Source organism: Nicotiana sylvestris, chromosome 5 (genome assembly GCF_000393655.2).
Source record: "Nicotiana sylvestris chromosome 5, ASM39365v2, whole genome shotgun sequence".
NCBI classification, from domain to species: Eukaryota; Viridiplantae; Streptophyta; class Magnoliopsida; order Solanales; family Solanaceae; genus Nicotiana; species Nicotiana sylvestris.
The window spans coordinates 28,228,814-28,243,990 of record NC_091061.1 but is presented as its reverse complement, the minus strand read 5'-3'; the positions used below and the strand labels follow the sequence as shown (position 1 = coordinate 28,243,990).

Below are 15,177 nucleotides of genomic sequence, written 5' to 3'. Positions count from 1 at the left end.
TAATGTCTATGGCTATAAAACTTAGTAAATTAAATAAGAACATTCAAAAGTTCTAAGTCCAACCTTGAAATAATACCTCAAAAGATAAAATTATGAAATCTTTTAAGAAATATTTATAAATTACATCACAATAAATATATTTATATATTAAATATATCTAAAATTTCTATATATGTAATGTTGGGTTGGTTTGGTTTCGGTTTGACTTTCTTTAGTTAAAACCAAACCAAACCAATTATGGTCGGTTTTTTTTCCAACACCAAACCAAATCAAACCAAACCATTGTTGAATATTTTTTTCTCGGTTTGACTCGAATTATCGGATTGGTGCGGTTTGTCGGTTTTCTTTGTACACCCCTACGCAAGTGCATAGCACAGGCACATGCCATCTAGTAGATGAATAAGTGAATAAACTTTATAGTATGACAAGTACGTGTGCATATAAGAAATACTAAATTTTGTTTATTCGTACTAAGTATTTAAAATACATATTAATTTTTTTTTTAATAATTTTAGTTTTAACTACTAATATCATAAAGAATAGTTGGTATCTCCGTACTCATGTGAATATAAATAGATTTATGATATGTTCCATTTTTTAAATAACAAAAGAATATGATGAGTTTAGAAAGTATTTTTCTAATAAATATTTTTATAAATAGAAAAAAGGACTTAGCAAAACATGAAATTGATTTTAACAAGTGTTCCTCGCATATTTGGAATGAAATTAAGAGACAGATAGTAAAAATAATATTTAAAAAATAAGAACAAAAGAGAATTACCCAATGTAATTACAAGCATTTCTCACGTTCCATCTGAAAATTGAAGAGTCAAATTGCTACTCCTCAGTTACATTTTATTCCCTGCCTGACCAATTACAAGATGTGGTTCCAAAGAGGCTACAATTTTAAAGAACTTATCTATCAGAGGGTCAAATTTTAAAGAACTTATCTATCAGTGGCTCTAATTTAAAGAACTTATCTATCAGTGGCTCTAATTTAAAGAAGATGTGGTTCCAAAGAGGCTACAATTTTAAAGAACTTATCTATCAGAGGGTCAAATTTTAAAGAACTTATCTATCAGTGGCTCTAATTTAAAGAACTTATCTATCGGAGGCTCTAATTTACAACTTGTTTGGGTGACCGTTACCTATTGTATCGTATCGTATTGTTACTTTAAATACGATATTTGTCTTGGTTGTTACTTAAATTTTATTGTATTGTATCATTAAATTCGTCGTTACATAACGACAAAAGTGTCATTTCATGTAACGACCGATTTGGTGTGGTTGCGTCGTGATCTTGTCTTTTTCTCTCATCTCACTCTTCACTATTATTAAATTATTTTATTTTATCATTTACCCTACTTTTTTATATACTAATAAGTTTACCCCATATCATAATTTTTCTTTATAATATTGCGAATTTATTTTTCATATTGCTGGTGCATGATATCGAGAAATTATAAAAGGATGCATAACAACCATTCAAACAAGCTGTTATCTATCTAGTGATATAAGACATAAAAGATTCAATGTCTTTTTTTGTTGCACCACCATCCATGAACGATGCTTTCACCGCGTCCTTCAGCTCCGCCGCTTTTTGCCTCAAATTTTCACCTTCCGGCGAATCCATCAAAGTCTTTACAGCATTATGAATTGTTTCTGCTTTCACCAACTCATTTCTACGCGCCCAATCTCTAACGTAAATCCCTATTTTCAAACCTTTGGTCAATAACAAAGCGGTCCTCGGGTGGTCTGTATGCAATGGCCATGCAGCAATTGGAACTCCCATTGAAATGCTCTCCATTACAGAGTTCCATCCACAATGGCACAAGTAACCTCCAGTTGACGCGTGTCCTAACACCTCTAGTTGTGGGGCCCATCCCCGCTCTACCATTCCTCTTCCTTCAACTCTTTCCTCATACCCTTCTGGTAAAGCAAAGGTCGTCCGATTGATATTCTCATCAGCAAAGACATTTGCTCTGTCTGCTTCTTTCAGTATCCAAATGAACTTTTGTTGACTTTGTTCAAGACCAAGTGCCAGTTCTCTTATTTGTTCATCAGTAAATGAAGCTGCAGATCCAAATGAAACAAGCATCACTGAGTTTGGTTCTTGTTTGTCCAGCCACTGCAATAGGTGATGACGTGGCAGGGTACTAGTCGTGTCTTTTCTGATATTCTGCTCCATTTCCAAAGGGTTCATAAAAAGACCAAGACCCCATGTTTTCCAATGCTCATCATACGATTTGAAAGCTTGTTGCATCAAATCAAGATATATACCATCAATGGGTTTACAAGTACTGAAAATATTTAGGCCACTATAATTAACTGCGCAACTCATTTGTTTCTCCACGTATTTCACCATTAATGGTGGTGGTGAATCTGATCCAGGTTCCATGGATGCAAGTTCTTGCAATATTTCTGCAACATCAGCTGGCGGCGTGACTGGATCAACATTTAGTTTTGCTTCCAAGATTCTAGAACATACGTCCAGAGCAGAAACAGCATGAAAAAAGTACATTTCGGTATTTGGTATGGCAACAACATCTTGAACTACCCAAGACATGAGAATGTCATGAATGACAACAACTCTCTTGACTTTATCTGCTGCAGACAAATTCTTAACAAGATCTGCCACTGGTTGTCGAAACTCCATAGCAGCGTAGAAAGAGGGTATTAAATTTGAAGGGTAAAAGTCGTTGGTATCAGGAGGAATGTTGTCGAGAGTAGGCATTTGGAACTCAGAGAAATGGAGATTGGGAGTAGTGAGAGGGTCCCAACCATGGGCGCGACTCTGCGCTTGGCGTAAGTGTGTGGCGGAGCCAACGTAGTGAACGGGTATGGTAAAATTAGAAGAAGATAAAATGCGGCGAGCCAGCTCAAGCAATGGCTGCAGATGACCTTGTGCTGGTAATGGAATCATCACAACCACAACGTTATTGTTTGTGGTAGCCATTACTATTAATTAATGGAAAATATTCTAGGAGCTTGGTTAAAATTTCAATAATAACACTACATTAATGATGATTTCTTGTCTAGTTGAGAACTTATTTATAGGCACATGTGCATGGATCCATCGTGCAAGGGGCAAGAACGTGGCAAATTGCATTTGCCACTTTTCAAAAGCATTTTGCCATTATCTTACTATCTCTGTATACTGTACATCCAATAGCAAAAGGCTGTTATTAATTGACGGATTTGGAAAGAGAACAAGGGTTCTTGTCTGATGGGGAGAGAAAAAGAAGGGGAAAAGGAGCAAGTGCTTAAAACGTTTAAAATCTTTGGGTTAAACAAACATATCTCAACCATTCAAAAATTTCGGAATTTGTACGCTATATATAGTATAATACTCTATACATTTTAAAAAGAATGATCTATGAATTCTGCAAATAGTTTTTAAATATTTTGAACGGTTAACTACTATGACTGATATATAGTGGTTTTGATATAGTTTTTAAATATGCAAATTTTATTTTAAAAAATTTATATTCAAACTAATGCTAAAAAATTAGACAATTTGACTCTCATACTCCGAAAAAGTTCAAACAAATATAAAACAGAGGGAATAGTATATATATATATATGTATATATATAATTAGTACTAGTTTTAGGGTGTATAAGCTCCTAAAAATGACGAGTGTTGATTCCATTATGCGAACTTAATAAAAAAAGAAGTCTTCCTTGTAAAAGTTCTCAACTGAAAATAAATAAAAATAAAAATACTTGTATTAACAAAGATTTAACATATAAAAAATTGAAAAATTAAATTTCTCTGTTTATGAATGAAGAGGTTGGCGTTATTGATAAAGGACAATGTGTACGCAGACCTTACCCCAACCCCGATGGGGCAGAGAGGTTGTTTTCGATAGACCCCCTCGGCTCAGGAAGACAGAAATAAAACAAGAAAAGACAATTAATGACAGCAGAAATCATAAAAACAGTAATAGAAGCATAAAAACCATAAAATAGATGACATGCAATAACAATAACAATAACCAATAATTAAGCCCCGGGGCTATGATAAATATAAAGCATAGAGGCCAAGCTATTCTAGCATTGAGAGTAAATTTGTATTCAATTGGTCAATAGAAATGTGTGTAAAAAACTTTCGTAACGTACAAAAATGTAGCTCAGTCTAGTCTGAAGAAAAGTGAGACTGAAAACTACAGTAAAAAGAATAGAGTTTCACCAGTTTCCTAATTGGCGTGGTATATGCATGATATGTCACGTCACCTAAAACTCTAAACCCAGAATATGACTATTTTCAAGTTTCAAGTTATAAAAGTTCATATTTTGAATTTTGCTAAAGTATATCTCGTATAAAATGACCAAAGGAACAATAAGTCTAATGAATTGAACACTGAAATGTGGATTCATTCTTCAACTGCGAACAGGGTGCAGGGAAAATACTGCAGCTAGAGCCAGAGATAAATTCACAGTTCCACCTCATAGTTGGGGCTAGCCCGAATATACTGACGTTTTCCATGTGTATGTCCAAAAATGGTGCTTCCTCAATGCCCTCTAGCAAGGGCGGTCTCTTTGATTCCAGACTGACCACGTTACTGATACGAATGCCTCTTACTTTAGGTACTGCTTTCGGATCCCATCTCTCATCGGGGTGGTCATTCGCTCCCCTGCTAAACCTAATCGGCACTTTCACTCGTTCCATTCTCATGTTGTTTATCGTAATGTTGGTAATGTATCCGCCTCTTCCTCTATCAGTTTTAATTCGCACGCCAGCTGCCGAATCTCTAACGTATAAGTCTTCTATGATGACATTAGAAACGCCTCCAGACATCTCACTGCCAATACCAACTCCTGAACATGTTGGAGTTGTGCCTGTCACTCTCCTTACAATGATGTTTGAGCTTGGACGGGCCATTTTCATGCCGTACTGGTCCCAACCACTTTTCACTGCTACAAGGTCATCACCACTTTCGATGTAACAATCTTCGATGCACACATTCACGCTGGAGTCTGCTAACAAAACAATTATGCGAATAAAAGAAAAGTTGTTAATAGTCTTAATCATACAATCTCGCATAAGTAATAAAATAGAGTGGACAGCTTTGTACGCCTGAGATACAGTGGCGGAGCCACATGTACTCAAGGGATGTCAACTGACACCCCTTCGTCAAAACATTATATTGTGTTGCTAGGTAATTTTTTATGCATATATACTACATATTTACACCTCTTGACTTCTTCAAGGGTTTAATTCTTTATATTTTGACGAAAATACTTGCTCCACCACTACTGAGATAGATGGGGAAATGGAAAAAGAGGTAATTGCTCCTCCCTCCATTCTAGTTTAGCTTTATATTAGAATTACAGGAGATAAACTACAATATAGAATTTCAAGATCATTATTCTTTCTCCTAGTGGCAAATTTCAAGTATTACATACAGAGGATATACCTGGGTCTATGCCATCTGTGTTAGGGGCATTCCAAGGAGCCAAAATAGTCATATTTCTGATTACAATATTCCTGAAGAAAATGCAACATCAAGTGTCACTTTACCAGCTAACATGGGATAGTTTGGTGATAAAAGTAGTTATCGTGAGGAAAGCAAATGAAAGGAGGAGAGAGCATATTTATTCAACAAAGTTTTACGATTGAACTCTACATCTTTAAAGATTCTTTCTTGCCCTCAACATTCAAGACTAGCAAGAAATATTACTTTGGCAACAACGGATCCTTTAAATATACTGGTTAATTATAGACGTCTAGTTATTTGATTGATTAATTGAATCGTAATATCAACTTTTCGGAAAAATACTATGCAATAATGAGTAGCAATTTCCATGAGTAAAATAATTACTTCTTCGTTCATTAGCTTCCTAAAGACCGGGAACCAAACAAGTAGAGGCAAGCAGTGTCATAAAAAATTGATAGAGCAATTATCAAGAGAGCAGGGACCTGCAATAGACAGGATGAATTGTCCAAAACGGGGAGTTGAGGAATGTAAGATTATGGATCAGGATGTTCTGGGAGTTAATCAGCTCGACGAGATGGCCTCTGGTGTGGACCAGTGTTCTATTCCACCAAAGCTCCCACCACATCTTTCCCTGGCCATCTACAGTCCCATTTTCCCCTGAAATTAAGCTGAAAAATTTGAAGATGCAGACAGAGAAGCAGTCACACTAGAATTTCATTATTATTTGAAAGAAAATGGGGGAATAGCGGGAAACAATGATCATCGAGATGAACTTATCAAAAGGAAAAGAAAGGAATGATCACTGAGATAAATATAACCACAAGGCATATAATATTGCAGACTCATCAGAGTCCATATTTTAAGTAGACTAATAGAACGCTTACTTCTAGAACTATATGAGCATGCTCACATATTATGATACAGGTGTAGTGGTCAAAAAGTTTAGCTACCATTTTTTACGAGGCAATAGTACTTAATATTCAATTTATATTCTTAGTAGTAGAAAGGTCATTGTTTGCAAGTGTGTATACAAAGCCCTCATATGCAAGAAATGATTGAAAGCAAACCTTCTCTAGTGAAATTCTAAATCTGACTAAATAGAGTAATTCCTGAATCTGGATTATCCCCTAAACAAATCTTTTGACAAATATTTTAGACATTTAAATGCAATGATTAAGATGGAGTACTCTTGTAGCCTTTGTGTTGGATCTTTAACCTGTGCACTTATCCAGCAAAGGACCTTCAGCATTTATTAACGCATATGACGCGTTGTTTATCGGCAAATCTGAGTATATATATTCTTCAATGGCAATACTCAATCTTTAAAAGTGTGATCAAAGTAATTTCCAACTTTTGAAGTCACATGTCAGCAGCTCTAACACAGGGAGGAAGGGGAGGAGAGGATGAAAAGGGGAGAGTGTGTGTCTTTGTGTATGTGTATAGAGAGAGAGATCCAAATTGAAAACGTGGATAATAATCATCTTGGCGTCTATTTTCCTTAGTTATCCCCCATTCCATTCTACTCCTTTGTATTCTCATTTACTAATTCTGAGTATCTGCTTCAACACTAAATCCTCAGGTAACATAGTCTATTAACTAATTACATGTTAGAATAGCAGCTCCAATGTAACAACCCAGTAGGAACTAGAGTTAGGTTCTACATTCTGTCACCATCACATGCATAAAAACCAAAATGCAACAAATCTTATCAATCCAACGTATTAGATCTTACAGACATCATATTCAAGGAACTTCAACATTAGAATAGAATTCCACCTTTTGTTATGGTCCCTCCTAACATAGAGGCGGAGCCAGGATTTGAAGCTTATGAGTTCGGAATTCTAAGTGTTTTAAGTTATTGGGTTCCAAATTAACTATTTGTACATATTCAATGGATTTCTTAAGATAAATATAGGGTTTGGACCAAAGTTACTAGATTCAGCTGAACCCATAACCTAAAGGCTAGCTCCGCCCCTGTCCTAACATGATTAGTTTAGCACACCATTAACCGAACAGACCTTCCTATAGATGTGTATGTAGCCTATAGTGTCGTCAGAAAGAAAATTAACGCTAAGCATTTCCAGCTGCCAAATGAATACTTCAAATCTAGTACCCTAGCAGATATTTCAATTAAAGGACATCAGTAAACTAAGCAAGCAACAGCTCACCCTCACTGCAGATTTTACTTTTTATTTTTCTGTCAATAAAGACAAGCACTAAAATCTTTCTAAAAGGCACGAAAACAAACAGTTAGCATATTAATGCTGAACATCCTGGTGCTTTTAATCAATACATATTTTGTCATTACGCTATCCTTTATAAGTTTTAAGTGCAACTACCAAGTTGTCACTTACTTGGCAAGAACAATAATGACTTCTGACCATATGGGGTAAGAAATTACCTGTAATTACAACATTGGTGAGACCATTTCCATGAATGAGGCTAATATGTCTCGCTCCCAGTCTTTCTCTCCCTCTTCCATATGAAGGCAGAGCATTGATTAATGGCCATTCCTTTGGATCCTTTTAACAAAGAGAAAAGAAATTCAGAATTTTGTGATATGAAATTATACAAGAATAGCACAGTAACTTTAGCCTTCCCAAAGAAAAAAAAGAGTAGTGAAAATAAACAAGTGTTTGGACTGGAATGCCATGTGAGACAAAGTAATACCTTGGACCCTAAAACAAAACAAAGGAAGGACTGCCCTTAGTCATCAGGGGATAAAATAATACGACTTCTTGGTGTAGTAACTGGATCTAGGCCAGCACTTGGGGATTCAGATCCAAAAACAACAAACCCAGTGTAATCCCACAAGTGGGGTCGGGGGAGAGTAGTGTGTGCGCAGACCTTACCCCTATCTTTAACAAGGCAGAGAGGTTGTTTCTGGTAGACCCTCGGCTCAGGAAAGATAAAGAGAAGGGGCAATGACAAGCAAACCAATCGGAAAACCAACCGATAAACATCTATTTAATTGATTCAAATGTGGCCAGATAATTTCTTTGTTAATCCCAATATAATTTGCTCTATAGAGAATCCAACCCCTTCTTCTACAGTCTTAAGGTAATAGTTACATCTTTATGTCATAAAGTTATTTTCTTCCCTGTATGTTCTTTGTCATTTTTCTCACCCCATTATAGTACTGAAATTCACCATCTTTTATCCCAATAAATTTAAAGAAAGTAGCAACAAAAAAAAAAGAATGCAGAGAATATCCCTCCAACCAATTTCTGGCTGCGGATAGCAGAAAACACCAAGATTCCCCTTTCCCACCCCAAAAGATAGTTAAAAGTCCACCATCAAGCAGTGGAGTAATATTTTCTACTATATGATTTATATAATAGGAGCAGTAGTGATAGATGAGTAAACTGAAGATGTACTGAACATATAAAAAGTAAAACTTTGAGCTATTTATTAGAGCACAGCACAACATGGATGCACAGATTAATAACAGATACCTCCCTCTGTCCCATAAACACTATTACCATTTGGGAAGTAAAACAGGTTTTTTCTTTGATTACCATTTTCTCAAACTCTTTTCAAATATTTCGAATCATTATATGAGTAAATTCAAATATGTAAATTTTAATCTAAATTTTCTTTTTAAAGTACTCTGGAGTTTTGATCCAGGCACTCCGTAGTGAATGGGAAAAAATAAAGAGAAGATTGAGGAATATTAAAAGAGACTAGTAGAAGTAGAAGAATGACCTGAGAGCCCAAGATGACAGCGCCTTGCTCGAGGAAGAGGGTGAAATTGCTAGTGAGATTGAAACTTCCCGTAAGCCACCTGCCTTTTGGAACAACCAGCTGGGACCCACCACTGTCCGTGAAACGCGCCATAAATTCCATGGCCCGTCGAAACGCCTCCGTGTTTGAGGTTTTTCCATCCCCTATCCCGCCGAAAACCCTGATCGACTTCACTACTTTCCTTGCTGGCACCTGCTTGAAGAAGTCAGAGCAGCTGCTGCTTATCTGAGGGCCGGGCCGAGAGCCCGAGATTAATCCAAAATCCAAGGGGATCAACAAGCTGATTGAATATTCCCTGTTGATCTGTAGGAGGCTAATTAGAGCGATAACTGTGAATAGAAGCAGCACAGATACCCATGAAGGCCTTCGTAAGTTTCCCTTGATTCTGTTGATCAATATCTGGTTTTGTCCTTCCATACTTTCTCTGCATGTAGACATAATCTATGTCTACATGCAGAGAAAAAGAGAAAAAAACACTCCTATCACAAACAGAGAGACAGATTCCTACTAGGTTTCTTTGATTTGAGTCAACAAACTGGGCTATTCATTCATGCATGAAAAATTTGTAGAGAATAAGGGGGTTCGAGGGTGGTTGGGGTTTTGTCTTTGTCTTATTGATGAAATTTTAGAGTATAGTTTGGAGGATGGTGGCATTTCACCCAAAGTGCGTAATACTATGTTCCCCTGCTTATCTCATAAAATTTTCAAGTACATGAAAAGAAAAAAAAAAGAAACACCGACGAAAATTTCTTCAATCACCACTTATCTAAATAATAGTCAAAGCAATTGGTCACAAATTCCTAAATTAGTTATTGAATTGTTGCCTTCAATTCCATTGCTATCTTCCTCACACTTTTGAATGGGTTACGTAGCAAGAATGAGAGATCAATCCCACTATTCACATCCTGAAGAGAAATTCAAAAGCAAAGGGTAAACTACTGAAATAATGTACCACAGATACTAATTAAGACAGAAAGAAAAAGCACCCGAAAATCACCACGAAAGTCACCACGAAAGTCACCATGAGAGCTCGAGATAACTATAATAATAAAGAACAGGAAGCAATGCATACTTAAATTTTTCACATGATGAAAAAAGATCCAAATTACACGAATTCTCACAAATATGAAAAAAGGAACGACAAATGCTTACACCTGCAACGACTCTTCAACATCTTGATTCCAGAAGATCATTACGAAATTGTATGAAAATCTCAAACGGCACACAAAACTCCTGGCTCTGTATGATTCCTCTATCGATTCACATGCCTTTCAATATCGACTCCTTAACATAAATTTTAGTCTAAGAAAATACCTTAAATGTAACAAATAAAGATGCAGCAACTGGAACTCAGAAAAGATGTCTCATAGGAAGTTGTATCTTTGATATAAATACACTTTCAATGAAGTTCCCTTCATGTAACTCACAAAAGGTGCAAAAAATAGTGCAGCCGTTGTTTATCTTCGAGCAGCAATAATATTTATCGGGTCATAAAGCACAACCTTTTCTCATCAGGTATTAACTCACTAACATGCTATAAAACACAATCACAAATCAGAAATTTCAACAAATTCACCTTGCAAACCAACAAAGATTGCTCATGTATTAGCACGTTAAATTATAAAACATAAACCTAAAGTAGAAATTTGAATGAACGCACCTCTACAAATCTACAAACACAATATCACTGGTTTTTCCTTTTGTTTGGTGTAAAGGAAGGCTTCCCACAGTCTAATATCTTGTAGAGCTCATTAAATACAACCTATACAAATGAAAGTGTAGCAAGATATGAAATAAAAGCAAAACATCAAAGCAAGAGAATTTCAATTGGGCACGATAAGGATACCAATTAAGCGCCATCTTTTTTAAGTGGATAAATTACCAATTAGACATCATAAAAAGGATGAAAATAAAGATAAGAGATCACACGACAGACTTTTCGTAAGTTCATTTGCATAGTCCTTTTTTTTTTGGTAAAAGAGAATCTTATAAAAGATGGTTACCAAGGAAGTGCATGATCAAGAAACATCCTGGTAAGCAAAAAGTTAGAAGGATCTACAGATAGAGAGAAGTAACCACATCAATCAGTAAAGATAAAATAGCCGAATATTCATAAGATCTTTGGACTCTGCTGTATATGGACGACCTGTTATCCATGAAAAAGGACTCATCTAAAACTGCCAAAAAATTTCAACCGGCAGGCCAAGATCTTCTAAACATGTTTTCCCTAAATTACCTGTCCATTCACATTCTAAGTGACGAAACAAACACAAATATCAGAACTCCATAATAACTCATAGGCTCTCTAAAAAATATTAACAGTCTTGATCCCATCACGGCTTGCCTCAAAACTGCCAATCGGTCCTAATTGCTTTGGATCTCTTCATTTTGGAGAAAAGAATCAAAATAAGTGGAGTTGTTTTTAAGCACTCTTGGACTAAAGCAACAAAGAAAAATTATTTTTTCTGGAATTCAACTTTCAAAGGCCCTTTTCCTGTATTAAAAAAGAAAGCTATAGTTTTGACTTTTGAAAAAGAATAACCATAGTACAATTCATGTTCTTAACAACACTCTTGACTCTTATCATCAGGGGTGCACGCAGGACTTTTCGTAAGCAATGTCAATATTTATTGAAGAGCGGAGAATAAATAATATTAATTGCTCCCTCCGTCTCAAATTATCTGCCGTGATTTCTAAAAATAGTTATCTCAAAGTATTTGTAATTTTAAAAGTTCAAGACTAAATTAATTATCTTTTTCCTATTCTACCCTTAATATTAATTGTTCTTGAAGACTACAAATACCTCAATTATGAGTAAATATTAAATGAAGAGATATTATATCTTAAGAGATAAATAAGGGTAAAACAGTCAAAAACCACTCCTATTTAATATTTTCTTAAGGGGCGTGTAAAAGAGAAATACGACAGATAATTAGGGAGTATCACAGTACCTAACAAGAAATAGCCTTATCCATTGGTTTTGTTGAGTTTTAAGTTAGAAGAGGTCGTGAGTTCAATTCTACCTATATACAATTTTTGACAATAGAAGTTCTCTCAAATATTTGCCAAAAAAAGGATCTGGTTGAGGTTCGAACCTCTTAGAGCAAAATTAGGAACTTAACCGGTGTGCCAAGCCACAGTATATGGCAAGTGGTGCCATTTCCTTTATCTTATTATTTCCGTACCATATTACTATATACATCTCGGATAATTTTCCGACGAAGCGGTGTCACGTGACACTGCTTCGTTCCACGTGCATCCGCCCCTACTTATCATGCATCCATTACAAATTATTAAAACGACGATTTCAAGTGCTAATAACGGGGTTCTAAATTTAATATTTATACATACTTAATAAATTTCTTAACACAAAATGTACCGTTTGAGCAAAAGCTAATGGGCCGAACCCGTAGCCGGCTTCTAGCTCCCCCTTGGTATGTTGTTTCTTACAAAATAAACACAAATTATAAAGAAGAAACAATTATAAAATCACAAAAGAAAATTGACTAAATTCAGTGATAAGAACGTAGAAACAATGAGCAAATAATATCCATTACCTGGTGATGTCGCAGAAGAAGAACCTGAACTTGGAGCAGAGCAACAACTGGAGACAAAAAAACGAAGAATCAAATTGAATTATACTCTGACAAATAGGGAGAATGTTATACCAAAAATTAACACCAACAATTATCCCAATTATATAATAAAGAGAAATTTACCACTTTTGAAGATCGTTTTCGTTATTAAAACAAAAAATCAAAAGAGAAGAAAAGAAAGGAACTTTTTTGCAACTAATGGATTTCCGCCTGGTCCCAGATTACTGATGACCTGATTTAGGATCCGCAAAAGACGGAGAAAAATGAGTGAAAGAAGGAAGAAAGGAAGGCAACTTTAGAGTTTTCTTTTAACACGACATATAAACGTCTTTTGTGATTTGTTTAACTGAACCAAACGACCCCTTAAAGTGACTTTTGAGTTTTTATTTTATTTTGTATTTTGTATAACCGAACTGATGAATTAGTAATTTTAAAATGCCAACAAAAATAAGGAAATAAATAAATAGTCATTCTAGTATCGGATATTAGATACTTGTCGTTACTCCGCGCTTCGTATGGCTGTTCTTTTGCCAATAGATTTTATTTATGATATGAAATATTATTATTATTATTATAGTTAAAAGTAGTGATATTGAAAATATTATTCAAACGATAATATTTTAGGCTCCGTTTGTCCATAATTTTTTTTTAAAAGTGTATTTTTTCTTGAAAACTGCAATATTTTTTCAAGTAAAATACACTTTTAAAAAAAAATTTAAATTTCAAATACTATTTTTCAACTTAACTCCAAACACTATTTTTTTTCAAAATTTACAATTTTTATGTCTGAACGCCTACTTAGTATCATGAAGATGAAATTAACTATTTTCCTGTCATATAGTTTCGTATTCATTTTGCAATATTCTCATGCAAACAATCCCTCTAAGCGCTCTACCTAGCGGCGGAAGCAAGACTTTTATCAAAGGATTCAAAAAAATAAACAATATAAACTCATGAAAAAAATTAAGGGGATTCAACAATTAATATTTATACATATTTTTTTTTAATTTTATACACACAGTGTAATTTTTTAGTAAAAGGCCTCAGCTATGCTCCGCCCATGGCTCTAGTTGCATTCAAATGCCTGTTTTTCATCGAGATTCTCATTGAATTCGATGATCTTGTGCCAGACGGATGCACATGGTAATAAGCGGCGTCATCCGATATTGCTTTGCCGGAAAAAATATATTAAATATCTATACTAATATTCTACAAAAATAAAATAATATATAATTAATGACACCGCTTTCTTGCAAAGAGAGCTTCTTGATCCACTAGTCAAGCTCATATTTTAGCTTGTAAAGGTCGTAGGTTCAAGAATGGGTATGTATATTTTGTTTTTCGAACTAAGGAGAATTGAGCACACTTCCCTTTATAATAATATTCTACCAAACTATTGGGTCAAGATCATTTAACTTGTGGTAAAATAATATTAAATATTATTTATGTAAATACTATACAAAAAGTTTTTTCTGATCTTGCGCCGAAGAATTTCTTTCTCCAACTAACATTAAATTTACTGGACTTAATAGAGTATCACATGCTCGACAGATATACAATTGTAGAGCATTCGAACTTTATTCTTATTGTCTAACTTTAAATATCACATGATATCACATGCCCATGCTGCAAACTTTCACTTGTCAATACCATAATAGTATTTAAATTCTTTAGTCTCTTCCTCACATTCATTAGTCGTCGTATAAAAACCCATTGCTTCAGCTTCCCTTCGGCAATGACTCGTCCGACAACTCTGTTAAGTATGTATTTTTGTGTTGAATGCATCGATTTGGATTGTAATTTATAAGCTCTTTCTTTTCCCATTATAAAACCATTAAAATCCTTTTTAGGATTTCCACTGCTTCAAATCAAAACAAAAAAACGACAACTACGTCCTGAAGAATATATGATAAAAAAGCAACATTTACAAAAGAGCGGAGAACTTGTGGAATTGTTCTTTGAAATGATCAAAGAGAAAGTGTGTTGGTAGATAAATTAAGTACCGGTTGAATTTAACTTCATACATTAATGGGGAACATAACCTTCATCTGCAACTTGAACCTTAGAACATGTTTGGAAAACCACTAAAAAAATTAGATTTGAGTGTAATTAGGTAATAACACAATTTGACATATTTATCTGACCAAGAGTATGAAATTGGGTTTAATTGATATTACACTCTCCAATTCTCAAGGGAAAGGTGTGAATTGATGAAAATTACATTGTTTAATTACAAGGTAATGTAACTTTTCTAACCTTTTTTATTTTTCCTTCTCAACAACAATAAATCCAGTATAATCTCACAAGTGTAGTCTGAGAAGGACATGGTGTACGCAGATCTTACCCCTACCTTGAAGGTAGAGAGGCTGTTTTCGAAAGACCCCCAACTCAAGAAAAG

General features: G+C 34.9%; 2 protein-coding genes across 4 annotated transcripts; both read right to left on the bottom strand.

Moving 5' to 3' along the window:
* Window positions 1-1,454: 1,454 nt before the first annotated feature.
* LOC104239275 (zeatin O-glucosyltransferase-like) lies at window positions 1,455-2,956 on the bottom strand. Its single transcript, XM_009793870.2, has one exon. It carries the CDS (start codon window positions 2,954-2,956, stop codon window positions 1,502-1,504), a length of 1,455 nt encoding a protein of 484 aa, XP_009792172.1. The 3' UTR covers window positions 1,455-1,501.
* Window positions 2,957-4,049: 1,093 nt separating this feature from the next.
* Window positions 4,050-13,109, bottom strand: LOC104239276 (probable polygalacturonase). Of its 3 annotated transcripts, none has more exons than XM_009793874.2 (9): window positions 12,903-13,109; window positions 12,741-12,787; window positions 12,535-12,628; window positions 10,844-10,945; window positions 9,145-10,088; window positions 7,841-7,961; window positions 5,922-6,096; window positions 5,419-5,489; window positions 4,050-4,978 (listed from the first exon to the last, which is right to left on the bottom strand). In XM_009793874.2, exons 5-9 carry the CDS (start codon window positions 9,619-9,621, stop codon window positions 4,347-4,349), a joined length of 1,476 nt encoding a protein of 491 aa, XP_009792176.1. In that variant the 5' UTR covers window positions 9,622-10,088; window positions 10,844-10,945; window positions 12,535-12,628; window positions 12,741-12,787; window positions 12,903-13,109; the 3' UTR covers window positions 4,050-4,346. The 3 variants fall into 3 exon arrangements, with proteins under 3 accessions (XP_009792176.1, XP_009792175.1, XP_009792174.1); XM_009793873.2 differs by having other exon boundaries at window positions 12,563-12,628; XM_009793872.2 differs by lacking the exon at window positions 12,535-12,628.
* Window positions 13,110-15,177: the final 2,068 nt, after the last annotated feature.